This window comes from Sarcophilus harrisii, chromosome 4, assembly GCF_902635505.1.
Source record: "Sarcophilus harrisii chromosome 4, mSarHar1.11, whole genome shotgun sequence".
NCBI lineage: Eukaryota > Metazoa > Chordata > Mammalia > Dasyuromorphia > Dasyuridae > Sarcophilus > Sarcophilus harrisii.
In genome coordinates this window covers 416,166,169-416,185,902 of record NC_045429.1, presented here as the reverse complement: position 1 = coordinate 416,185,902, position 19,734 = coordinate 416,166,169, and the positions used below count along the sequence as shown (strand labels likewise).

Genomic DNA, 19,734 nt, shown 5'->3' with positions numbered 1-19,734 from the left:
CTCCAGAGTACAACGTGGGTCCAAATAAGAACCTACTCTTCCCTCCAGAACTGTGTAGAGCTACCGAAGAGAATACCACCCCAGCGTGTGTAAGCCAAAGTCTCAAAGAAAAATGCAGTTTTGTCCCCACAAAAGCAACAAAACAGTAATTTTGAAAATTAAAGAATAGATTAATAAATTCAAAGCAAAATAACCATTGAGTTAATAAATAAACTTGGAGCTATTTTTTAAAAGCTAATGTTTAAAAAGTATGTATAGAGAGAAGGGGAGATGTCCCCAGAGATACCTGCTGATAGTGCAGGAGAAAGGTGATGTTCCAGCATAACAAAGGAAGAGGCCAGTCAGGTAAGAGGAGAGCTGATAATGAGGGACTGGGCCAGAAGCACTCAAAGCTGCAGACAAGTTGAAAGATAAAAGGTTCTAAAGATCATTTCTAACTTTGGAGGGAGCAGTTGAGTAGTGGAGTCAAAAGCCAAATGAGGGGCAGATTTGAATTTGGGTGGTCTTGACTCCAAGCCTGGCACACTATCCACTTGCCACCTACCCTGCCACATAATAGGTGCTTAATAAATGTTTAATAATTGGTTAATTGTATGGAAGTATGGGATTTTTTGATAAATTAAAGTTATCAATTTAGGATTAAATTGAAACCTATAGTGTAACTAGATTGAATTTTATGAATGAGAGTTAAATACATTCCTGTAGTTTAATATAAATATGTTTTGTTCAGTACCCAGAATGACAACACCTGAATATTATTTTATCATTAATATAGTTGTAATTGTTACCTTTTAACCAACTTTGTTGTTATTAGGAATATAGCTTCATTGATAGATTAAAAAATACACTTTTCCTCTCTTAAGTGCTTCCCTTCCTAAAGGCAGAATTTGTTCCCCAGGTTGGGAATTAGTTATGTGACTTAGTAGTAGTTTTATAAAAATTGCTTATGAGCATTTTTTTCACTACAAATATTTTCAGAGAATCTGCCAGTTTTTCTAATGGGAATCATTTTATTGTGATATTTATTCAGTTACTTATTTTTTTCCCTTAGATCAACTTATATCTCAAAATGGAAAAGAAGCCAAATAAAAAAGAACAGCTTACTCTAGTAAACAACGTGCTAAAGCTGTCAACCAAGTTATTAAAAGTGAGTGTTATCTGACAATGTTTCTATTATCTTTGTTAAAACAAAATCAGCCAGTGTGTCCTAGAGAAGTAGTATAGAGGGTTTACGAAATGTTTAGGGCATCTACTGCCCATGACACCTGAAAACTTGGGGAGGGAACATTCTGGGTTTGTCATTTCTAAGCCAATATCATGTTGCAAATTGAGGAGCATGGGCTTTCTTACTGCTGTTTTTTGCAGAAAATGTTTGCACCTGAGGCAAAGAAAGGAAGGGCATTGTTGGAAGTATGTGGGAGGAATGGAAAGGACATGAGGGGACAGGGGACGAAGCTCACATCTGTGGAATATCTGTGATGACTTTCAATTCTGTCCAGTGTGTATTGATTCAACACCTATTCTGTGCAGGTACTGATCCTTTTCTTTGTCCCCTGGAACTTCTCTCAACTCCTTGGTCACTTTCCCTTCCAACTTCTTGCCATGTTTCTTCCCTCATTAGAAAGTAAACTTCTTGAAGGCTGGAGTTGTTTTTATTTTTCACTGTATTTCTATCCCTAGTACATATTACAGTGCTTGACCCACAGTATGAACTTAATAAGTATATGTGGCCACCTGTCTAGCCACTGGGGAGAAAATAACAAGAAAAACTTTGTGCACTCCCTTAAGGAGCTTAAGTTATACCAAAGAATACAACTTTGTAAAAGTGGCAGAGTAGTAGTTGGAAGAAATACAGGGAAATCCTCTCCAACAAAAGTCTTCCAAATTGATCTAAAAAGTACCTCAGGTTGAATCCTGAAAGGAAAATTGAAGAAAAAATCACAGTGAGTCATTTTTCTAGCCCAGGTAACTAAAGGAAGAAAGAGAAGTCTGTAGAGACTAGGAGTGGCGGCTGACCGACAGTGTGCCTTGCAGAGCTGTGCACTGGATCAGGACAAGGTCACAGATCCAGACCCAGACCCTCAGCCTCGGGCATGGTATGGGAGCTTTGTCATTCCCTGCCAAGTTCTGAGTTATGACTATGTAGGCATCCAGGACCATAGAGGAGGATCCTATATCTAGGTTTAGCTTTCCAAGAGAAGGCATAGTTGCAGGTCCTGAGCAGTGTACTGAGAAGGGAGCAGATTGAGAAGCAAACAGCAGCAGGGGGCTCTGAGCAGAGTGGGGCGTAGGTCAAATTTCCAGCCTAGTCTGAAGAATGCGGATGAATAACTAGGACAGTAATCCCAGACCACAGAGAAGCCCATAGTTCTGCCCCCTGAACCATCAGAGCTTCCTAGATGGCTGATAGGGACTGATACCAGAAGTCTAAGTGTTATTTAGACCCAAATCCAGGTCAAGAATCTGCAGACCAGAAGAGCAGCAATTTTGCCCTAAAAATTTTATCCTGTTGGAGGATTGGAAGCTTACTGGTCCTTAGCCTGAGTTGTCCCTGAAAACATTGAATAACATAACACTTAATATATAAATGAAGCATCAGTGGAACTAACCCAGATCTTTCCTCCAGACATGTGTGGAGTCTGGCTTTCTTATCAAGTCTGAAGTCAGAAATAAGCTGGAAGAATGGGCAAAAAAAAAAGAATTCCAGCAATAAAAAAATAATTAGGGTAATGGATGCTCAAGACAAAAGTAAAATAAAATACATAGAAAAAGAGTGACAGAAGTATTCATAAGCAAAGCATCAAAGGAAAATGTAGATTGGGCACAAATTCAGCTAAAATCCTTAGAAGACATGAAGTGAGAGTTGTTTTTTTTTTTTTTTTTAAGAATTTAAAATATTTTTGTAAATGAAATGAGTGCTTGAAAAAAATTCAAATAAAATGGCAACTATGAAAGAAGAGATTAGAAAGGAAATTAAGTTTGCATAAGAAATACAAATCCTTATTGAAACCACAAAATTCCAGAAAACTAGACTAGAAGTCAGTTAATTACATGAGAAAAAAAATATTAAAACAGAATCAAATTCTGTAAGAAAAAGGATCATTAGCATGATTTCAGAGAAGCCTGGAGAGACTTACATGAACTGATGCTGAGTGAAATGAGCAGAACCAGGAGATCAATATACACGGCAACAACAAGACTATACAATGATCAATTCTGATGGTCGTGGCATTCTTCATCAATGAGATGATTCAAACCAGTTCCAATTGTTCAGTAATAACAAGAGCCATCTACACCCAGAGAGAGGACTGTGGAACACAACATGGCATTTTCACTCTTTCTGTGGTTGTTTGCTGGTATTTTGTTTTCTTAGATATTTTTTTCCTTCTTGATTCGATTTTTCTTGTGCAGCAAGATAACTGTATAAATATTTATACATATATTGGATTTAACATAAATTTTAACATATTTAACATGCATTAGACTACCTTCCATCTAGGAGAGGGAGTGGGGGGAAGGAGGGGAAAATTTGGAACAGAAAGTTTCGCATGGGTCAGTATTGAAAAACTACCCATGCATATGTTTTGTAAATAAAAAGCTTTAATAAAAAAAAAACAATCAAAAGATTGGAAGTTTAAAGCATCTCAGCAAAACCAACTGACTTTGAAAACAGATGGGAAACAAAAGTATTAAGAATTATTGGACTATCTGAAAGCTATGACCAAAAAAGAAAAGAAAAGAAAGAGTTCTACATATTTCAAGAAATATTAAAACTTCTCAAATCTGTTATAACCAGAGGGCAAAGTAGAAATAGAAATAATCTATTAGTCACCTCCTGAAAGAAAATGCAAAGAGGAAACTTCCAGGAACAGTTTATATAGCCAAAGTCCAGAACTTCCACATCCAAGAAAAAATACTGCAAGCATCCAGAAAGTAAGAATTTACCAACTGAGGAGCTATAGTCAGAATCACACAAAATTAAGCAACGATCATTTTGAGGGAGTAGAGAACATGATATATGATATTCCAGAAGACAAAGTATGGGAGCTTACAATCAAGAATAATTTACTCAGCAGAATTAAAAATAATCCTATTGGGGAAAAAAATGAACCTTTATTGAAAAAAGAGAAAACTTACAAGCATTCTGATGAAAAAACCAGAGCTGCAGAAAAACTTTGCAATACAAACAGAAGAGTGAAGAGAAACATTAAAAGATTACCTAGAACTCTCATAAAGGACTTGATGCACAAGGATAAACTGTATATATTCTAATATAAGAAGATGATAAATGTGTCCCCTCCAAACTCTAATCAATCAAGGCTGTAGAGAGAATCTAATTACAAGGTCTGGGGAGTGATTCTGTTATGTCTTGATGATCTTAAAAGAGTAATGGTAAGAGAGGGAAAGAAGAGTACACTAGGAGGGGAAAGGAAAGAAAAATTAGGGGAAAGTATATCACATAATTAGGGTGCACAAGGAGAGGTTTTTATAGACAATAAGGAAGAGCAGACAAACGGCTCTTTGAATCTTATTTTCATCTAACAAAGAAGGTCAAAGGAGGGAAGAATATACACACTGTAGGACACAGGAATACATTTCAGAGAAGAGGGAAAGAGGAGAAAGAAGGAAAAGGAGGGTAGGTAGATAAAAGGGAAGCTTTGTTCTAAGCAAACCAAAATATAAGAACAAAAATACATAGTTTTTTAAGGCAGAAAAGAAGGGAATTTGAAGATATATCTACAAGTTAAGTTATAATTATGCTATGGAATACTGTTTTGCTATATGAAATGATGATGATGGGTTCAGAGAAATTTGGGGAGATTGGTATGATGCAGAGGAAAATGAACAGAACTGGGAGAGTCATTTATATATTTAATGAATTAGGAATTCTGATCTAGCACAATGACCAGCCATAATTACAGAGGACAAATGAATGATGAAATATACTACTCACTTCCTGACAGAGAGGAGAAAGACTCAGTGAAAACAATACATGTATGCATGAACATATGTACATGTACATACATGTGTGTGCAATAAAAATGCACCTGTATATTGTGTAATGTATACACGTTACATGTATGTATGATTTTGCTTGACTTGACATGTTTGCAACAAGGATTTTGTTTTTTCTTTCATTCTCAATTGAGGAAGGTAGGAAGGGGAAAAAAGAATTTTGCTTAATTAGAAAAATAAAATTCAATTTTAAAAGCTAATTGTTTATTGATAGCTGGTGTTTTACATCACTTTCATTTCCCAATCTATCCCTTCCTTTTCTCCACCCAGAGAGCAATCCTTTACAATAAAGAATAAAAGTAAAAGAGGGAGAAAGCAGATCAGGATATTAACTCTGGTATTTGGCTTGTTCCACATCTATAGTTGTCCCCTTCTCCTCTTATTCTTCCTTTTACAAAGGAGGGAAAGAAACACATTGCTTTTTAGAGTGGTTGAACCACTGTGATAGATTCCACTGCCGATGCAGTAGTGTACCCGTTTGTCTTCCCATAAGACTCTCCAGCATTAACATTTCTCATTTCTGTTAATTTTCTTTTCTTTTTTTTTTTTAATAATTATAACTTTTTATTGACAGAACCCATGCCAGGGTAATTTTTTACAACATTATCCCTTGCACTCACTTCTGTTCCAATTTTTCCCCTCCACTCTCTCCCCCAGATGGCAAGCAGTCCTATACATGTTAAATATGTCATAGTATATCCTAGATGCAATATATGTGTGCAGAACCGAACAGTTCTCTTGTTGCACGGGGAGAATTGGATTCAGAAGGTAAAAATAACCCGGGAAGAAAAACAAAAATGCAAACCGTTTACATGCATTTCCTAGTGTTCTTTCTTTGGGTGTAGCTGCTTCTGTCCATCCTTGATCAATTGAAACTGAGTTAGAACTTCTCTTTGTCAAAGAAATCCACTTCCATCAGAATCCTCATACAGTATCGTTGCTGAGGTATATAATGATCTCCTGGTTCTGCTCATTTCACTTAGCATCAGTTCATATAAGTCTCTCCAAGCCTCTCTGTATTCATCCTGCTGGTCATTTCTTACAGAACAATAATATTCCATAACATTCATATACCACAATTTACCCAACCATTCTCCAATTGATGGGCATCCACTCAGTTTCCAGCTTCTAGCCACTACAAACAGGGCTGCCACAAACATTTTGGCACATATTGGTTCCTTTCCCTTCTTTAGTATCTCTTTGGGATAAATGCGCGCTGCTGGATCAAAGCAGTTTGATAACTTTTTGGGCATAATTCCATATTGCTCTCCAGAATGGTTGGATTCATTCACAACTCCACCAACAATGCATCAGTGTCCCAGTTTTCCCACATCCCCTCCAGCATTCATCATTATTTCTTCCTGTCATCTTAACCAATCTGACAGGTGTGTAGTGGTATCTCAGAGTTGTCTTAATTTGCATTTCTCTGATTAATAGTGATTTGGAACACTCTTTCATATGAGTGGAAATAGTTTCAATTTCTTCGTCTGAAAATTGTTCATATCCTTTGACCATTTATCAATTGGAGAATGGCTTGATTTCTTATAAATTAGAGTCAATTCTCTATATATTTTGGAAACGAGGCCTTTATCAGAACCTTTAACTGTGAAGATGTTTTCCCAGTTTGTTGCTTCCCTTCTAATCTTGTTTGCATTTGTTTTGTTTGCACAAAGGCTTTTAAATTTGATGTAATCAAAATTTTCTATTTTGTAATCAATAATGGTCTCTAGTTCATCTTTGGTCACAAATTTCTTCCTCCTCCACAAGTCTGAGAGATAAACTATCCTATGTTCCTCTAATTTATTTATGATCTCGTTCTTTATGCCTAAATCATGGACCCATTTTGATCTGATCTTGGTATACGGTGTTAAGTGTGAGTCCATGCCTAATTTCTGCCATACTAATTTTCAGTTATCCCAGTTTTTGTCAAATAATGAATTTTTATCCCAAAAGTTGGGATCTTTGGATTTGTCAAATACTAGATTGTTATAGTTGACTATTTTGTCTTGTGAATCTAATCTATTCCACTGATCAACTAATCTGTTTCTTAGCCAACACTAAATGGTTTTGGTGACTGCTGCTTTATAATATAGTTTTAGATTAGGTATAGCTAGGCCACCTTCATTTGATTTTTTTTTTCATTAATTCCCTTGAAATTCTCAACCTTTTGTTCTTCCATATGAATTTTGTTGTTATTTTTTCTAGATCATTAAAATATTTTCTTGGTAGTCTGATTGGTATAGCACTAAATAAATAGATTATTTCTGTTAATTTTCTAAATATATGGAATGAAATTTCTATATTGTTTTGATTTTCATTTTCCCTACAAATGACTCAGGACGATCTTTCACAAGGTTATTAATAGTACATTATTCTTTTGAGAACCATTTGTTCCCATGGGGAATTGGGTTTTGGTTTTGTAAATTTTTAATTCTCTATATATCTTGGATATGAGACCCCTATTGGAGATATTTGATACAAATTGTTTTTTCTTCCATTTGACTGCTTCCCTTTTTATCTCACTATCTCAATTCTGTCAGTGCATAAACTCTTCAGGTTTGTGTAATTGTAATTGTATCTTATCATTTGTCATTGCCTCTCATTTGGTTAAGAATTCTGTCAATAACCATACTTGTGAAAAGTACCCAATCTGGCTCTCTTGTAAATTTTTTATGGCTTGGCCTAATTTGATATTCTAGTTGTATATCCATTTTGAAATTATTGTAGTATGGTTTAAAATAATTTCTTCCAAACTACTTTGGTGTTTTCAGCAGTTCTTTTCAAATAGAGAGTTCTTCTATAAGTAATTTACATTCTTGGATTTACTGAACAAGTCAATTGAGTGTATTTGATACAGATTTTTCCTTATTTCTTGTGTTCTACTTTGCAAATTTTGTATTTTAATCAATACTAAACAGTTTTCAGGATTCCTACTTTATAGTATAATTTGAAGTCTGGCAATGCTATTCCCACTCTATTTCTGCATCTTTTGATTATTTCTTTTGAGAATTTAGAACTATTCCAAATTAATTTTGTTACCTTGCCTACTTTATAAAGGGATTATGATATTTAACTATATAAATATGGTAGTACTTGAGGAGGGAGAGAATGCTAACAATAGGGGGGTGACCGGAAGTGTTTTTTATGGGAGGAAGCATATGAGCTGAACTTTGAAGGAAGCTGAAAATCCTACAAAGCAAAAGGGAAGGGGAGGCATTCCCAACTTAGTGAGCTGTGCAAGGGCACAAAGGTAGAAAATAGGAAGCCAATCTGTCTGGATTGTTGACTGGTTATTAAGTCTAGTGGGAAGACTGGAGCAAGCCTAGGAATTGGCTTCAAATGCCAAATTGAGGAACTTTTGTTAATAGTGATCCACAGAGAGTTATTGAATTGGGGAGAGAGCTGGATAGACTTGTGCTTCCTTGGGCAGCTGTGTGGGGAGACGGTTTTGGATTAGAAGCCACATTAATAATTAGAATGAGAAGTGATAATTAGCACGGTGACTGTGAGTGAAGAAGAGACACAGGTGAGACACGTCATGGAGGGACAACTTGACAACTGATTGGACAGAGGGTTGGGGAAAAGGGAAGAATCCCGGATGCTGCTGAAGCTGCAGAAGCTGCAAGCCACGGGTGCCTGAAGGAACCCTGACAGAAATGGAAAGTTGGGAAGGGTAAGGGAGTCAGGAGCGCTCTTTTGGATTCTTAAATTTGGAAAGGCTGTGGAAATGTCTGCACGGTTGGACATCAGGACATATTTGAACTAGTCATTGCAGCACATAAGAAGAAAGATTAGGTAGGGATGCACAGAGATAGGAGTCACTTGTATAGAGATAATTAAGCCCTTGGGAGCTGTTGAGAGAGGGAATTCAGGCAGAAGAGACCAGGGTCCAGAACAGAAGCTTGTGGCACACCCACTAGTAGGCCATGGCTGCTAACTGAGGAGCTGGCCCAGGAGGGAGCAGCATGGCCAAAACCCAGGGAAGGGAGGCTTGTCCAGATGGAAAAGGTAAGTTACTGGGGTCCAAAACTGCAGAGTATCAAGAAGGGAAAAAAGTGAGGAAAGGCTTGAACTCGGTACTTGAGGGCTTGGATACCTGAAGAGTAGTTTTAGTTGTGGTGAGATCCAAAACCAAACTGCAGATTGTTAAGAAGTGAATAGGAGGAGAGGAAATGAAGCAGGCAATGTGGAAAACTTCCTAGAAATTTGACAGTGAAAAGGAGGAGAGGCAAATAAGCAAAGAGATAGGCAAACTGCCTCCTATTTTAAAAGAGCTGTTCTTGACAACCAGGGGCCACTGAACTCTGCAGATGCCAGTGGGGGAAGGCGGGAAGGTCTCCATCGACTTTTCCCTCTACCCCCATACTGCTCTCCTTGTCCACATTCAAACCCCTTTGCTCCCTTAAGGTTAATGGTGCGTGAGTCTGGAGTTTAGGTGTTGGGAGTGAGAAAGAAAAGAGTAAGAGGCAGTGTAGAGTCAGCCTAGGGATGCCCAGGAGCTTAAGGGGGGCCTGAGCGTGTGTTTTTCTGTGGGTGTTCTCAGGTCCCCTCCCCTTCTATTTCAGAGCTTCTTTATCATGTTTTGGTGCTGGGAGGGGGGGTGAAAGATTAGAGTATCCTACAGTCTGTGGGCTCCCATCCACACTACGTGAGAAGGATTTACATGGCTGGAAATACAGCCCACTGTTTCAGGAAGACAGCTGGTTCTCCCAGAGCAGGGATTTTTGAACTTTTCTACTTGTGACCCGCTTTGACCCAAGTAATCTTGACATGTCTCTGGGTATATAGATATATAAAAAGTAGGTCTACAAACCAAACATTTACTGATAACAAATCATAAAGAAATTTATTTTAAAATAATTCTTGGTTGTGCATATAATTTTGCCATTTATTAAAGTTGAAAGTAAATTTGCATACTAATAAAATGGATGTGCTATCATTTATTTTTACATAAACAATTAAATCTTGATGGAATATTTGATATTTTTTACTGTCAATTATTTCATTGCCTCCCCCCACATTCAGTAAAAAATTGACAGTAGAAAGTATCAATGTCCAATTGTTTTTTTCAAATTACATTAGGATAGCTTTAGACATTCAATTTTATAAAATTTTGAGTTCCAAATTTTTTCTCCCTCCTTTATTCCTAATTTCTTCAAGACAGTAAGCAGTCTGATATAGGTTATCCATGAACAATCATATTAAACATTTCCATATTAGTCATATTATGAAAGAAAAATCAGCAAACATACCAACAAAAAACAAAGATGAAAATAATATGCTTCAATATACATTCAGTCTCTATAGTTCTTATAGTTCTCTCTCTGAATGAGGATGGCATTTTCTGTCCCAAGTCTATTGGAATTGTCTTGGATCACTTGGATTAAGTCTGTCATAGTTGGTCCTCACATAATCTTGATGTTACTGTGTACAACGATCTCTTAATTCTGTTCACTTCACTTAGCATCGTTTCATGTAATTTTCTCCAGGCTTTTGTGAAATCAGCCTGCTCATCATTTCTTAGAGAACAATAATATTCCATTACCTTTATACATCTTAACTTTTTCAGTCATTCCCCAATTGATGGTCATGCACTCAATTTCCAGTTTATTGCCACCACAAAAAGAATTGTTACAAACCTTTTTGCATATGTGGGTCTTTTCATCTCTTTTATGATCTCTTTGGGATCCAGGCTCAGGAGAGACACTGCTGGATCAAAGGGTATGTAGAGTTTGATGGCCCTTTGGGCACAGGTCTGAATTGCTCTCCAGAATGGCTGGATCAGTTCACAACTCTCCCAACAATGCAATAGTGCCCCAGTTTTCCCACATCCCTTCCAGCATTTATCTTTTCCTATCGTCTTAGCCAATTTGAGAGGTATGAGGTGATATCTCAAGTGTTTTAATTTGCATTTTTCTAATCAGTAGTGATTAAGAGCATTTTTTTTCATGACTGTAGATGGCTTTAAGTTTCTGTCTGAAAATTGTTCATATCCTTTGACCATTTATCAATTGGGGAATGACTTGTATTCTTATAAATTTGACTTATTTTCTCTATATTTTAAAAAATGAGGTCTTTATCAGAAACACTGTATAAAAACTGTTCCCCATCTTACTGCTTCCCTTCTAATCTTGGCTGCATTGGTTTTTCGGTACAATAACTTTTTATCGTAATGTAATCAAAATGATCCCTTTTGCATTTTGTAATGCTAGCTTTTTCTTGTTTGGTCATAAATTCCTCCTTTCTCTGACAGGTAAAATATATTTGTTTTCCTAATTTGTTTACAGTATCATCTTTTATATCTAAATCATGAATCCATTTTGACCTTATCTTGGTAGAGGGAGTAGGATGTTGATATATCCCTACTTTTTGCTGTATTGTTTTCTAGTTTTCCCAACAATTTTTTAGACAAAGAGTTTTTAACCCTTCTTTTGTGTCATGGACTGCTTTTGGCAGTTGGATGAAGTCTGGAGATTCCTCAGAATATTTCTTTCCCTTTAAAAAAAATTCATAATTGAAGAAGTGATAAATTTCAGAGGTTAGTGAAAATGAATATGTCATTTTTTCTCATTAAAGTTCACCAACTCTGAAATGGATCCATTCTGTAGCTTCCAAGTTAAGAACTCCTGCCCTGGAGCCTAGTGGAGGGGCAGAATTTGCATTATCAGCAGGTCATCTTGGTCAAGTCATCTTGAACCCCTATTTCTTTAGATGGGTTCCATATATAGTTTGAGTTTTTTAACTCTCCATTTTAGCTTGAGGAAAATGAGATAGTTTACACAATCCAACTGGGGAAAGTAGTGATGTTGTTCATTATAGGCTTTTGGAAGGTGGCTTTTAACACTATTAATTCCTGAGTATTTTAGGGAACTGAATCACATTCTCTTCAAGTAGACATAAGTCACTGTGACATAGGCCTTCAGAAAGCTAATTATGCCCTCCATTGATGCCGTTCTGAATGCCTGATTTCTTCTTTTTTCAATTTCCTTATGTTTGTCATAGGAGCTGGACACACCATTTAGACTCTATGGCCTTACCATGAATCCCCTAATCTACAATATAACTCGAGTGGTTATCCTTTCAGCTGTCTCGGGGGTTATAAGTGATCTACTAGGATTTAATATAAGAGTAAGTATGTCTGAAAATGTCTTTCATTTGTATTGCCCTCTTTGAGGTCGTTTCTTTGTCAAAATGCTTTATATTTTCTCTTTATACTTTTCTGTGTGATAGAGAAGAGGGAGTGATTCCGATGAAAATAATTGTTTGCTCTTGTTGTCAGTACAGTGTTAGGCTTCTGGGTTCTCATCCCTTATTGTTCACTATATATGGCTAACATTACTAACTCTAAATCTGACAGTATCAGTCTATTCCATTCCTTTCCTATTTTGAAGAATAGATAAACTAGGCCCAAGCAAGTTTCAAGATTTCATTTCACTTTAACAGAATGGAAAGATACGATCTTATTTCTTGAGCATTTTAAAGTTGATCAATTGCTTTTCCGTATTAACGGCCCTATGAGGATAGGTAGTATAGGAATTACAATCCTCATTTTATAGGCAAACAGACTGAGATTTGGGGAAGTTAAATAATTTTCTTCAGGTCACATAGCATTCGTTTTTCAATCATGTCTGACTCTTCATGACCCCATGTGGTGTTTCTTGGCAAAAATATTGGAGGGGTTTGCCGTTTCCTTCTCCAGCTCATTTTACATATGAGGAAACTGAGGCAGGCAGGGTTAAAGGACTTGGCCAAGATCATGCAGCTAATAATGTCACATAGCTAGTAAGTTGCAAAACCTGCTCTTGAATCCGGATTTGATTCTCAATCCAAGACCCTCTCTTCCACAGCAGAGTTGCTTCTTTCCTTTTAGACAACAGTATAAATACTGCGTGACTAAAACAAACAAAAATAAACAGGGAGGTTGTTAATATTTAATAGTTTCATTAGATACTTTGCCCAGGATGGGTCAAGCTTACAGCCCATAATTCATTCCTGTGTCCATGTACAAACCAAAAAAATGTTTCCCTAGTTTACTGTTATGTAGGTGTGCCTTCAGATCACTAATTGAATTACATCAAAGCTGATTTTTTTTAATGCTAAAGTCATTCTGGTGGATGTTTTCTTTTCTTAGCTGTGGAAAATTAAGCCATGAGCCGAGTGGTGGATTTGGACCATAAATCCTTGCTGGTTTCGGTACTTAACCATTTGATGAACAACTGCAGGAACAAGTGAGACAGCCTTCCACTTTTTTGCATGCAGAAGTGCTCTCATCTATTGACAGATCTGTGAATGATTTTTTTCCTGGGAATCAAGAGTTGGCACACAACCGTGTGTATGCTAAAGACTTCATTTTTACAGTTTTGAAACAATGTGAAGCGTTGGAAAACTAATGCCTCTCCTGTGTTACCATATTACACTGAATAATTTCCCAGGTTAGGAAATTTATTCTGGGCATTTCAATGCTTTGACAGTTACAATTTTTACATGGAAGTAGCCTTCTAAGTGACTGGTAAATGCCCAAAGTGTGAAGCACATTTGATTTCCTGAAAAAATGTGAATTCAATTCTCTTCCATTATAATCTATGGAATTGGAGATTTCCATTCTATAGCAAAGAGATCAAATTGAAACTATTTTAGGTTGAATCCAATAAAAGAACCTTATCGGAGAATTTTCAGTTTCTTGGCTTTTCTTATGAAAAATAAATAAAACAAAACTGACACTTTTCACTGCAAATTTCTGATAGACTATAAGAAAGATTGAGTTTATAGAGCTTGCATGCTTTTAGAGTTAATCCTAACAATCATCGTGGCTATTGTTGAGATAATGAAACACCAGGTAATATTTATTCATATCTTTTACATGAAACATGGTCTTAGTGTAAAATATAGGAGCATTAAAAATTTGTTCCTGTGATGTCTCTGAGTCTATAAGGAAATGGTGGCTTGTCTCTGGCAGCTAACAAGCTGAGTCCTCACGAGAGTTATTCCAGGTCTTTGTCATTTCATTTGCCAAATAGCTCTTAATATCTCTCATGACTCAAATACTACTGTGTAGTAAGGTACCTCCCACAGCAATAGAATTAAGAAAAAGTGACTAATCTCAGGCTCTAACTATAGCTCATTTTGTTGTGTTTTGGAAAGCCAAATTGGGGTGAACTGGAAGCCCAAACCATTTAAACAGGTATTAAGATTTGAGATTGAACAGAATCTTGTCTGTATTGTAAAGAAAGGCTTGTGCCATCACTCAAAGAAAGCATTCATTAAACACCTATTTGTACTTGGTACCTCACAGAGATAGATTACGGAAGTATGATGTGGTCTTTGTCCTTTGCAGTTTGGTTGGAAAAATAGCCATTTGTACATATGTGCATGCATAAATGAAACAATTAGAGATGCTGATCCTGATGATGATGGATGCTATAGAAACGGAGAGGGCATTATGATCATGGTGGAATAGCAATAACAGGAGGTAAAGTCTTTATGGCAGCTTCATGCACAGATCCAGAGCAGGGTGATCTGATTGGCCTAAGAATACATCATTTGGACTTGCCCTGGCAAATGTAAGGCAACTCTGATCGGAGGGTGGAGAAGACCTTCAGGTATGACTATTCATGCCCTCTCTGAGAATGCCAGAGAAACCAGGTCATCCCAAATTTTAATGAGAACCACCCCTAAGTGGTGATCTTACCCCCAACTGACTCTGTTTATGGGACCAACAAAGCAGCTGCCTTTGGACGAGGGAGTAGCTGTCTTCCTCATTAGCTAGTTCCAAACTGGAAGAGGATTCTCTTCTAGTCTAAAAGATCAGAGTCAAGGGCAGCGAGATGGTACAGTGGGTAGACCCCCCCAAAAAAGATAGAGGTCAAGATTGGTGGAAAGGGCATATTACAAATTAATAATCAAATGATATATCATACTCAGTATGCATGTTCAGTCATTTTTCAATCATGTCTGTGACCCCTTTGGGGATTATCTTAGGGAAGACACTGGAATGGCTCTTTCCTTCTCCAGCTCATTTTGCAGATGAGGAACTGAGGAAAGTTTAAATGATTTGCCCAGGATCACACAACTAGTAAGTATCGGAGGCCAGATTTGAACTCAGGAGGATGAGTCTTCTCGACTCCACGCCTAGCAATCTCTCCATTGTGTCACATAGTTGCCTTTGAAAGAAAGCGAGCTATCATATTCAATCTTACATTAGAGATGCTAGCAGTAGCAATAAGAAAAGAAAAAGAAATTGTGGTAATAAAACTATCTCTTTTTGCAGACTGTATAATAGTTTTTACTTGAAAGATCCTAGAGGCTCAACTAAAAAGCTAATTGAAACAATAATTTTAGCAAAATAGCAGGATATAAAGTACATGCACATAAAAAAATCAACTATATATATATCACCAACAGAGCTCTGCAAGAATAGTAAAGGATAGTTCATTTAAAATAATGGTAAAAAACATATAATGCCTGCCAAGACAAACCTAGGAACTCTGTAAACCTAATTATAAAATATTATTTATATAAATAAAATCAGATTTAAATAATTGGAGAAATATTCATTGATCATAAAGTGGCTGAACCAATGTAATAAAAATGAGAATTCTACCTGTTAATCTCAGTTCAATACCAGCCCAGTGAAATGACTAAAAATATTACTTTGTTGAACTAGGAAAAAATAGTAACAGAACTCATTTGGAAGAACAAAAAATCAGGAATATCAAAGGAATTCGTGAAAAATAATGTAAAAGGAGGCCTAGCAGTGCCAGATCTTAAAAACCATATTCTAAAGCTGTAATTATTACTACTACTTGGTGTTGGCTAGGAAATAAAATGATGCATTAATGGAAAGAAGTAGTTATGCAATGGAAAGTAGAATATATAAAGATTTAAGGTTTGGGGGAAAAAATTCACCCTGGTAAAAATATTTGGAAAACCAGGCAGAAATGAGGTAAAGACTAATATCTTACACCATTTGCCAAGGTAGTCAAAATGGATACATGATTTAGACATAAAGATAGGAGTAAAATAGAACATGAAACATATAAATATCAGATATATGGATAGAAGATTTTATGAATAAACGGAGGATTGTAAAACGTTAACTGGATAATTTTGATGGCATTTAATTAAAAAGATTTTGTACAAATGAAACCAATTTAGCTAAGATTAGAAAGAAAACAGAAAATTGGGGGACATTTTTATAAACTTAAGTTTTTCAGATAAAGGTCTCATATCTTACATGTATATAGAATTTTGTTAAATTTTTAAGAATGTAAGTCATTCCGCATTTGATAGACAAAGGATGTGAAGAGGCAGTTTTGGAAGAAATCAAAGTTATATGTAGACATATGAAAAATGCTCTATGTCATTACTGATTTAGAGAAATGCAAATTAAAATGACTTTGATACCATCTCACATCTATCAGATTGGCTAAAATGATAGAAGGGGGAACAATAAATGTTGGAGGGAATGTGGGAAAATTGAGACACTAATAGACTTGGTAGAATTGTCCAACCATTGTGGAGAGCAATCTGGAATTAAGGCCAAAAGGCCATAAAACTGTATCTACTCTTTGACTCATCAAAATTGTCATCATTATTATTTTGTGCTGAGGCAATTGTAGTTAAGTGACTTGCCCAGGTCACACAACGAGGAAGTGTTAAGTGTCTGAAACCACATTTGAATTCAGATCCTCCTGACTTCAGGGCTGGTGCTCTACCCATTGTGCCAGAAATATCATTATTAATCCTGTTTCCCAAGGTGATCAAAGAAAAAGAAAAAATATACATGTATGTTCTAAAATGTTTATAGCAGCTTTCTTTTTTTTATTATAGCTTTTTATGGACGGAACATATGCATGAGTAATTTTTCAACATTGACCCTTGCAATCACTTCTGTTCCAACTTTTCCCTTCCTTCCCTCCACTCCCTCCCCACCCCCCTCCCCCCAGATGGCAGGCAGTCTCTTACATTGTTAAACATGTTAAAGTCTATTTTAAATACAATATATGTGTATATATTTATACAGTTCTCTTGTTGCACAAGAAAGATCGAATTTAGAAAGGTAAAAATAACCTGGGAAGAAAAACAAAAATGCAAGCAGTCCACATTCATTTCCCAGTGTAGCTGGTTCTGTTTATTACTGATCAATTGGAATTGAACTGGATCTTCTCATTGTCAAAGATATCCACTTCCACCAGAATTGATCATCGTATAGTTTTCTTGTGGCCATGTATAATGATCTCCTGGTCCTGCTCATTTCACTCAGCATCAGTTCATGTAAGTCTCTCCAAGCCTCTCTGTATTCATCCTGCTGGTCATTTCTTACAGAACAATAATATTCCAAACATTCATATACCACAATTTATTCAGCCATTCTCCAATTGATGGACATCCACCCAGTTTCCAGTTTCTGGCCACTACAAACGTTCGTGCACATACAGGTCCCTTTCCCTTCTTTATAATCTCTTTGGGATATAATCCCAGTAGTAACACTGCTGGATCAAAGGGTATGCACAGTTTGATAACTTTTTGGGCATAATTCCAGATTGCTCTCCAGAATGGTTGGATTCGTTCAGAGCTCCACCAACAATGCATCAATGTCCCAGTTTTCCCGCATCCCCTCCAACAATCATCATTATTTTTTCCTGTCATCTTAGCCAATCTGACAGGTGTGTAGTGGTATCTTAGAGTTGTCTTAATTTGCATTTTTCTGATCAATAGTGATTTGGAATCTTTTCATATGAGTGAAAATAGTTTCAATTTCTTCGTCTGAGAATTGTCTGTTCATATCCTTTGACCATTTTTCAATTGGAGAACGGCTTGATTTCTTAGAGTCAATTCTCTATATATTTTGGAAATGAGGCCTTTATCAGAACCTTTAATTGTAAACATGTTGTCCCAGTTTATTGCTTCCCTTCTAATCTTGTTTGCATTAGTTTTGTTTGTACTAAAACTTTTTAACTTGATGTAATCAAAATTTTCTATTTTGTGATCAGTGATGGTCTCTAGTTCGTCTTTGGTCACAAATTCCTTCCTCCGCGGGTCTGAGAGATAAACTATCCTGTGTTCCTCTAATTTACTTATAATCTCGTTCTTTACGTCTAGGTCACGGACCCATTTTGATCTTGTTGTTGGGCGTCAGGTGTGGGTCCGTGCCTAGTTTCTAGAGCAGCTTTCTTTCCGATGGCATAGAACTGGAAACTGAAGCAATGCCTTTCATCTGGGGCACAGCGGAAGGGTTTGTGGCACTTGGGTGTGGAGGAGCGGCCCTGTGGTGTGAGAAATGAAAAGCGGGTTGGGTTTATGAAAACATGGAAAGTCTTAACATGAAATGACGGTGACATGGGCAGCACCAGAGAACGTTGCCTACAAGAACAATACTTTGTTCAAAGAAAGAGCAAATTTGAAAGACTAAGCCACTGACTTGGATGAATGTTGAAACGAAGTGCAAAGGACCAATGGAGGAAGACTTGATAGTTTCATGAATATATCGGGGCCAAGTGCGAGCCCTCTCTAGGATGGGGCTGGGAGAGAGACTTGGAACTCAGATGTAACCCCCCAAAACACATTTGTACAAAGATAAAATCCAGGAACTGGATCCGGGGCCAAAGCTTTTGGATGGAAATAGATGGAGAGTAAAAAAAGATGGGGGACGCTGTTGTGGGAGTTAACATGACTGGGTATAGGAGGAAAGAGCACAAGCCCAGCATGGAACTGCAGAATGCTTTTAATGCAATCTTAGATTCTGCAGTTAATTTGCTGGCTCTCTCTATTCCAACAGCAGGCGAGATAAAAATCACTGACTTGAAAAGTGAGGAGACCAATGGTGGGGAAAACTGGCTTCCGGGTTTGGTTCCCTCCACAAGAGGAACTCGTGGCTGGGACCGGAAGCGGCAGAGCTTGCGGAAATGCTCCTTCCGCCCGGAAGGACAGAGCAGAGCGGAGACAAGCAGGAGCCGACTGAGCCGCAACCCGCATCTCGGCCCACTGCAATGAGAAAGGAGGAGATCCCGGCCTCCAACTCTCAGGAGGAAGTCCGCCCGGTAGGGACGGAAGGTCCGCAGCTTCAAAGAGAAGGGGCCGCCACAGAGACCAGCATGGCTGCCGAGGGACCTCGGACGCAGAAACGCGGACCGGAAACGCTGCGCAAAGGCTGCCGGGAAGGACCAGATTGGGTCTGTCTGACCTCCCGATTTTGGCTCTATCGTGGGAGAGGGTCGGTTGGCCAGTTAGCGCTCACTGTAATTGACCCAGTTTGAGTTTTCTTTGCAGAGCTCCTGGCGCGGTTCCCTTTATAGATGCTAACCGGGGTGAAGTGACTTGCCCAAGGGCATGCGGCCGGGAAGGGCCTGAGGCCAGATCTGAACTGGGGAAGGGGTCTTCTTGACCTGGGTGGGGCCCGGGGCTCTGTGTGCTGTGGCGCCACCTGGCGGCCCCACGTACTTGTTGTGAACAGGATCGTGGATGGGGGAAGGAGAAGGGAACGAGCCTTTATTAAGTGCCGACTGTGTGCTGGTCCCTATGCTAAGCTCTTCCCAAATGCCTCCTTCAAAGGAGAAAAAGCACCTGTTCTCTTCTACTTCTGTTTCCCCTGCCCAACGAAATGATCCTTAAATCGGACAGGACAAAATGACACTTGCAGAGACCCCGCGGCTGCCTGGGACGCATTTGTGCCAGAAGGGGCGCTCTGAACACCAGGGGGTGCCCACCAGGGGCACGGGC

General features: G+C 37.8%; 1 protein-coding gene across 9 annotated transcripts in view; it reads left to right on the top strand.

Annotated features, from left to right (window-relative positions):
* The window catches only part of PHTF1 (putative homeodomain transcription factor 1), a 53,303-nt gene extending 39,618 nt beyond the window's left edge, over window positions 1-13,685 (top strand). For 6 of the 9 annotated variants that reach the window (XM_031967321.1, XM_031967320.1, XM_031967318.1 and 3 more), the window contains 3 exons: window positions 1,052-1,147; window positions 12,019-12,144; window positions 13,148-13,685. In XM_031967321.1, coding sequence (XP_031823181.1) covers window positions 1,052-1,147; window positions 12,019-12,144; window positions 13,148-13,168 — 243 coding nt within the window. In that variant the 3' untranslated portion in view covers window positions 13,169-13,685. Of the gene's footprint in view, window positions 1-1,051; window positions 1,148-1,365; window positions 1,531-12,018; window positions 12,145-13,147 lie in introns of all 9 variants that reach the window. The other 3 variants (XR_004234020.1, XR_004234021.1, XM_031967319.1) reach the window with 3 other exon arrangements.
* The last annotated feature ends 6,049 nt before the right edge of the window (window positions 13,686-19,734 follow it).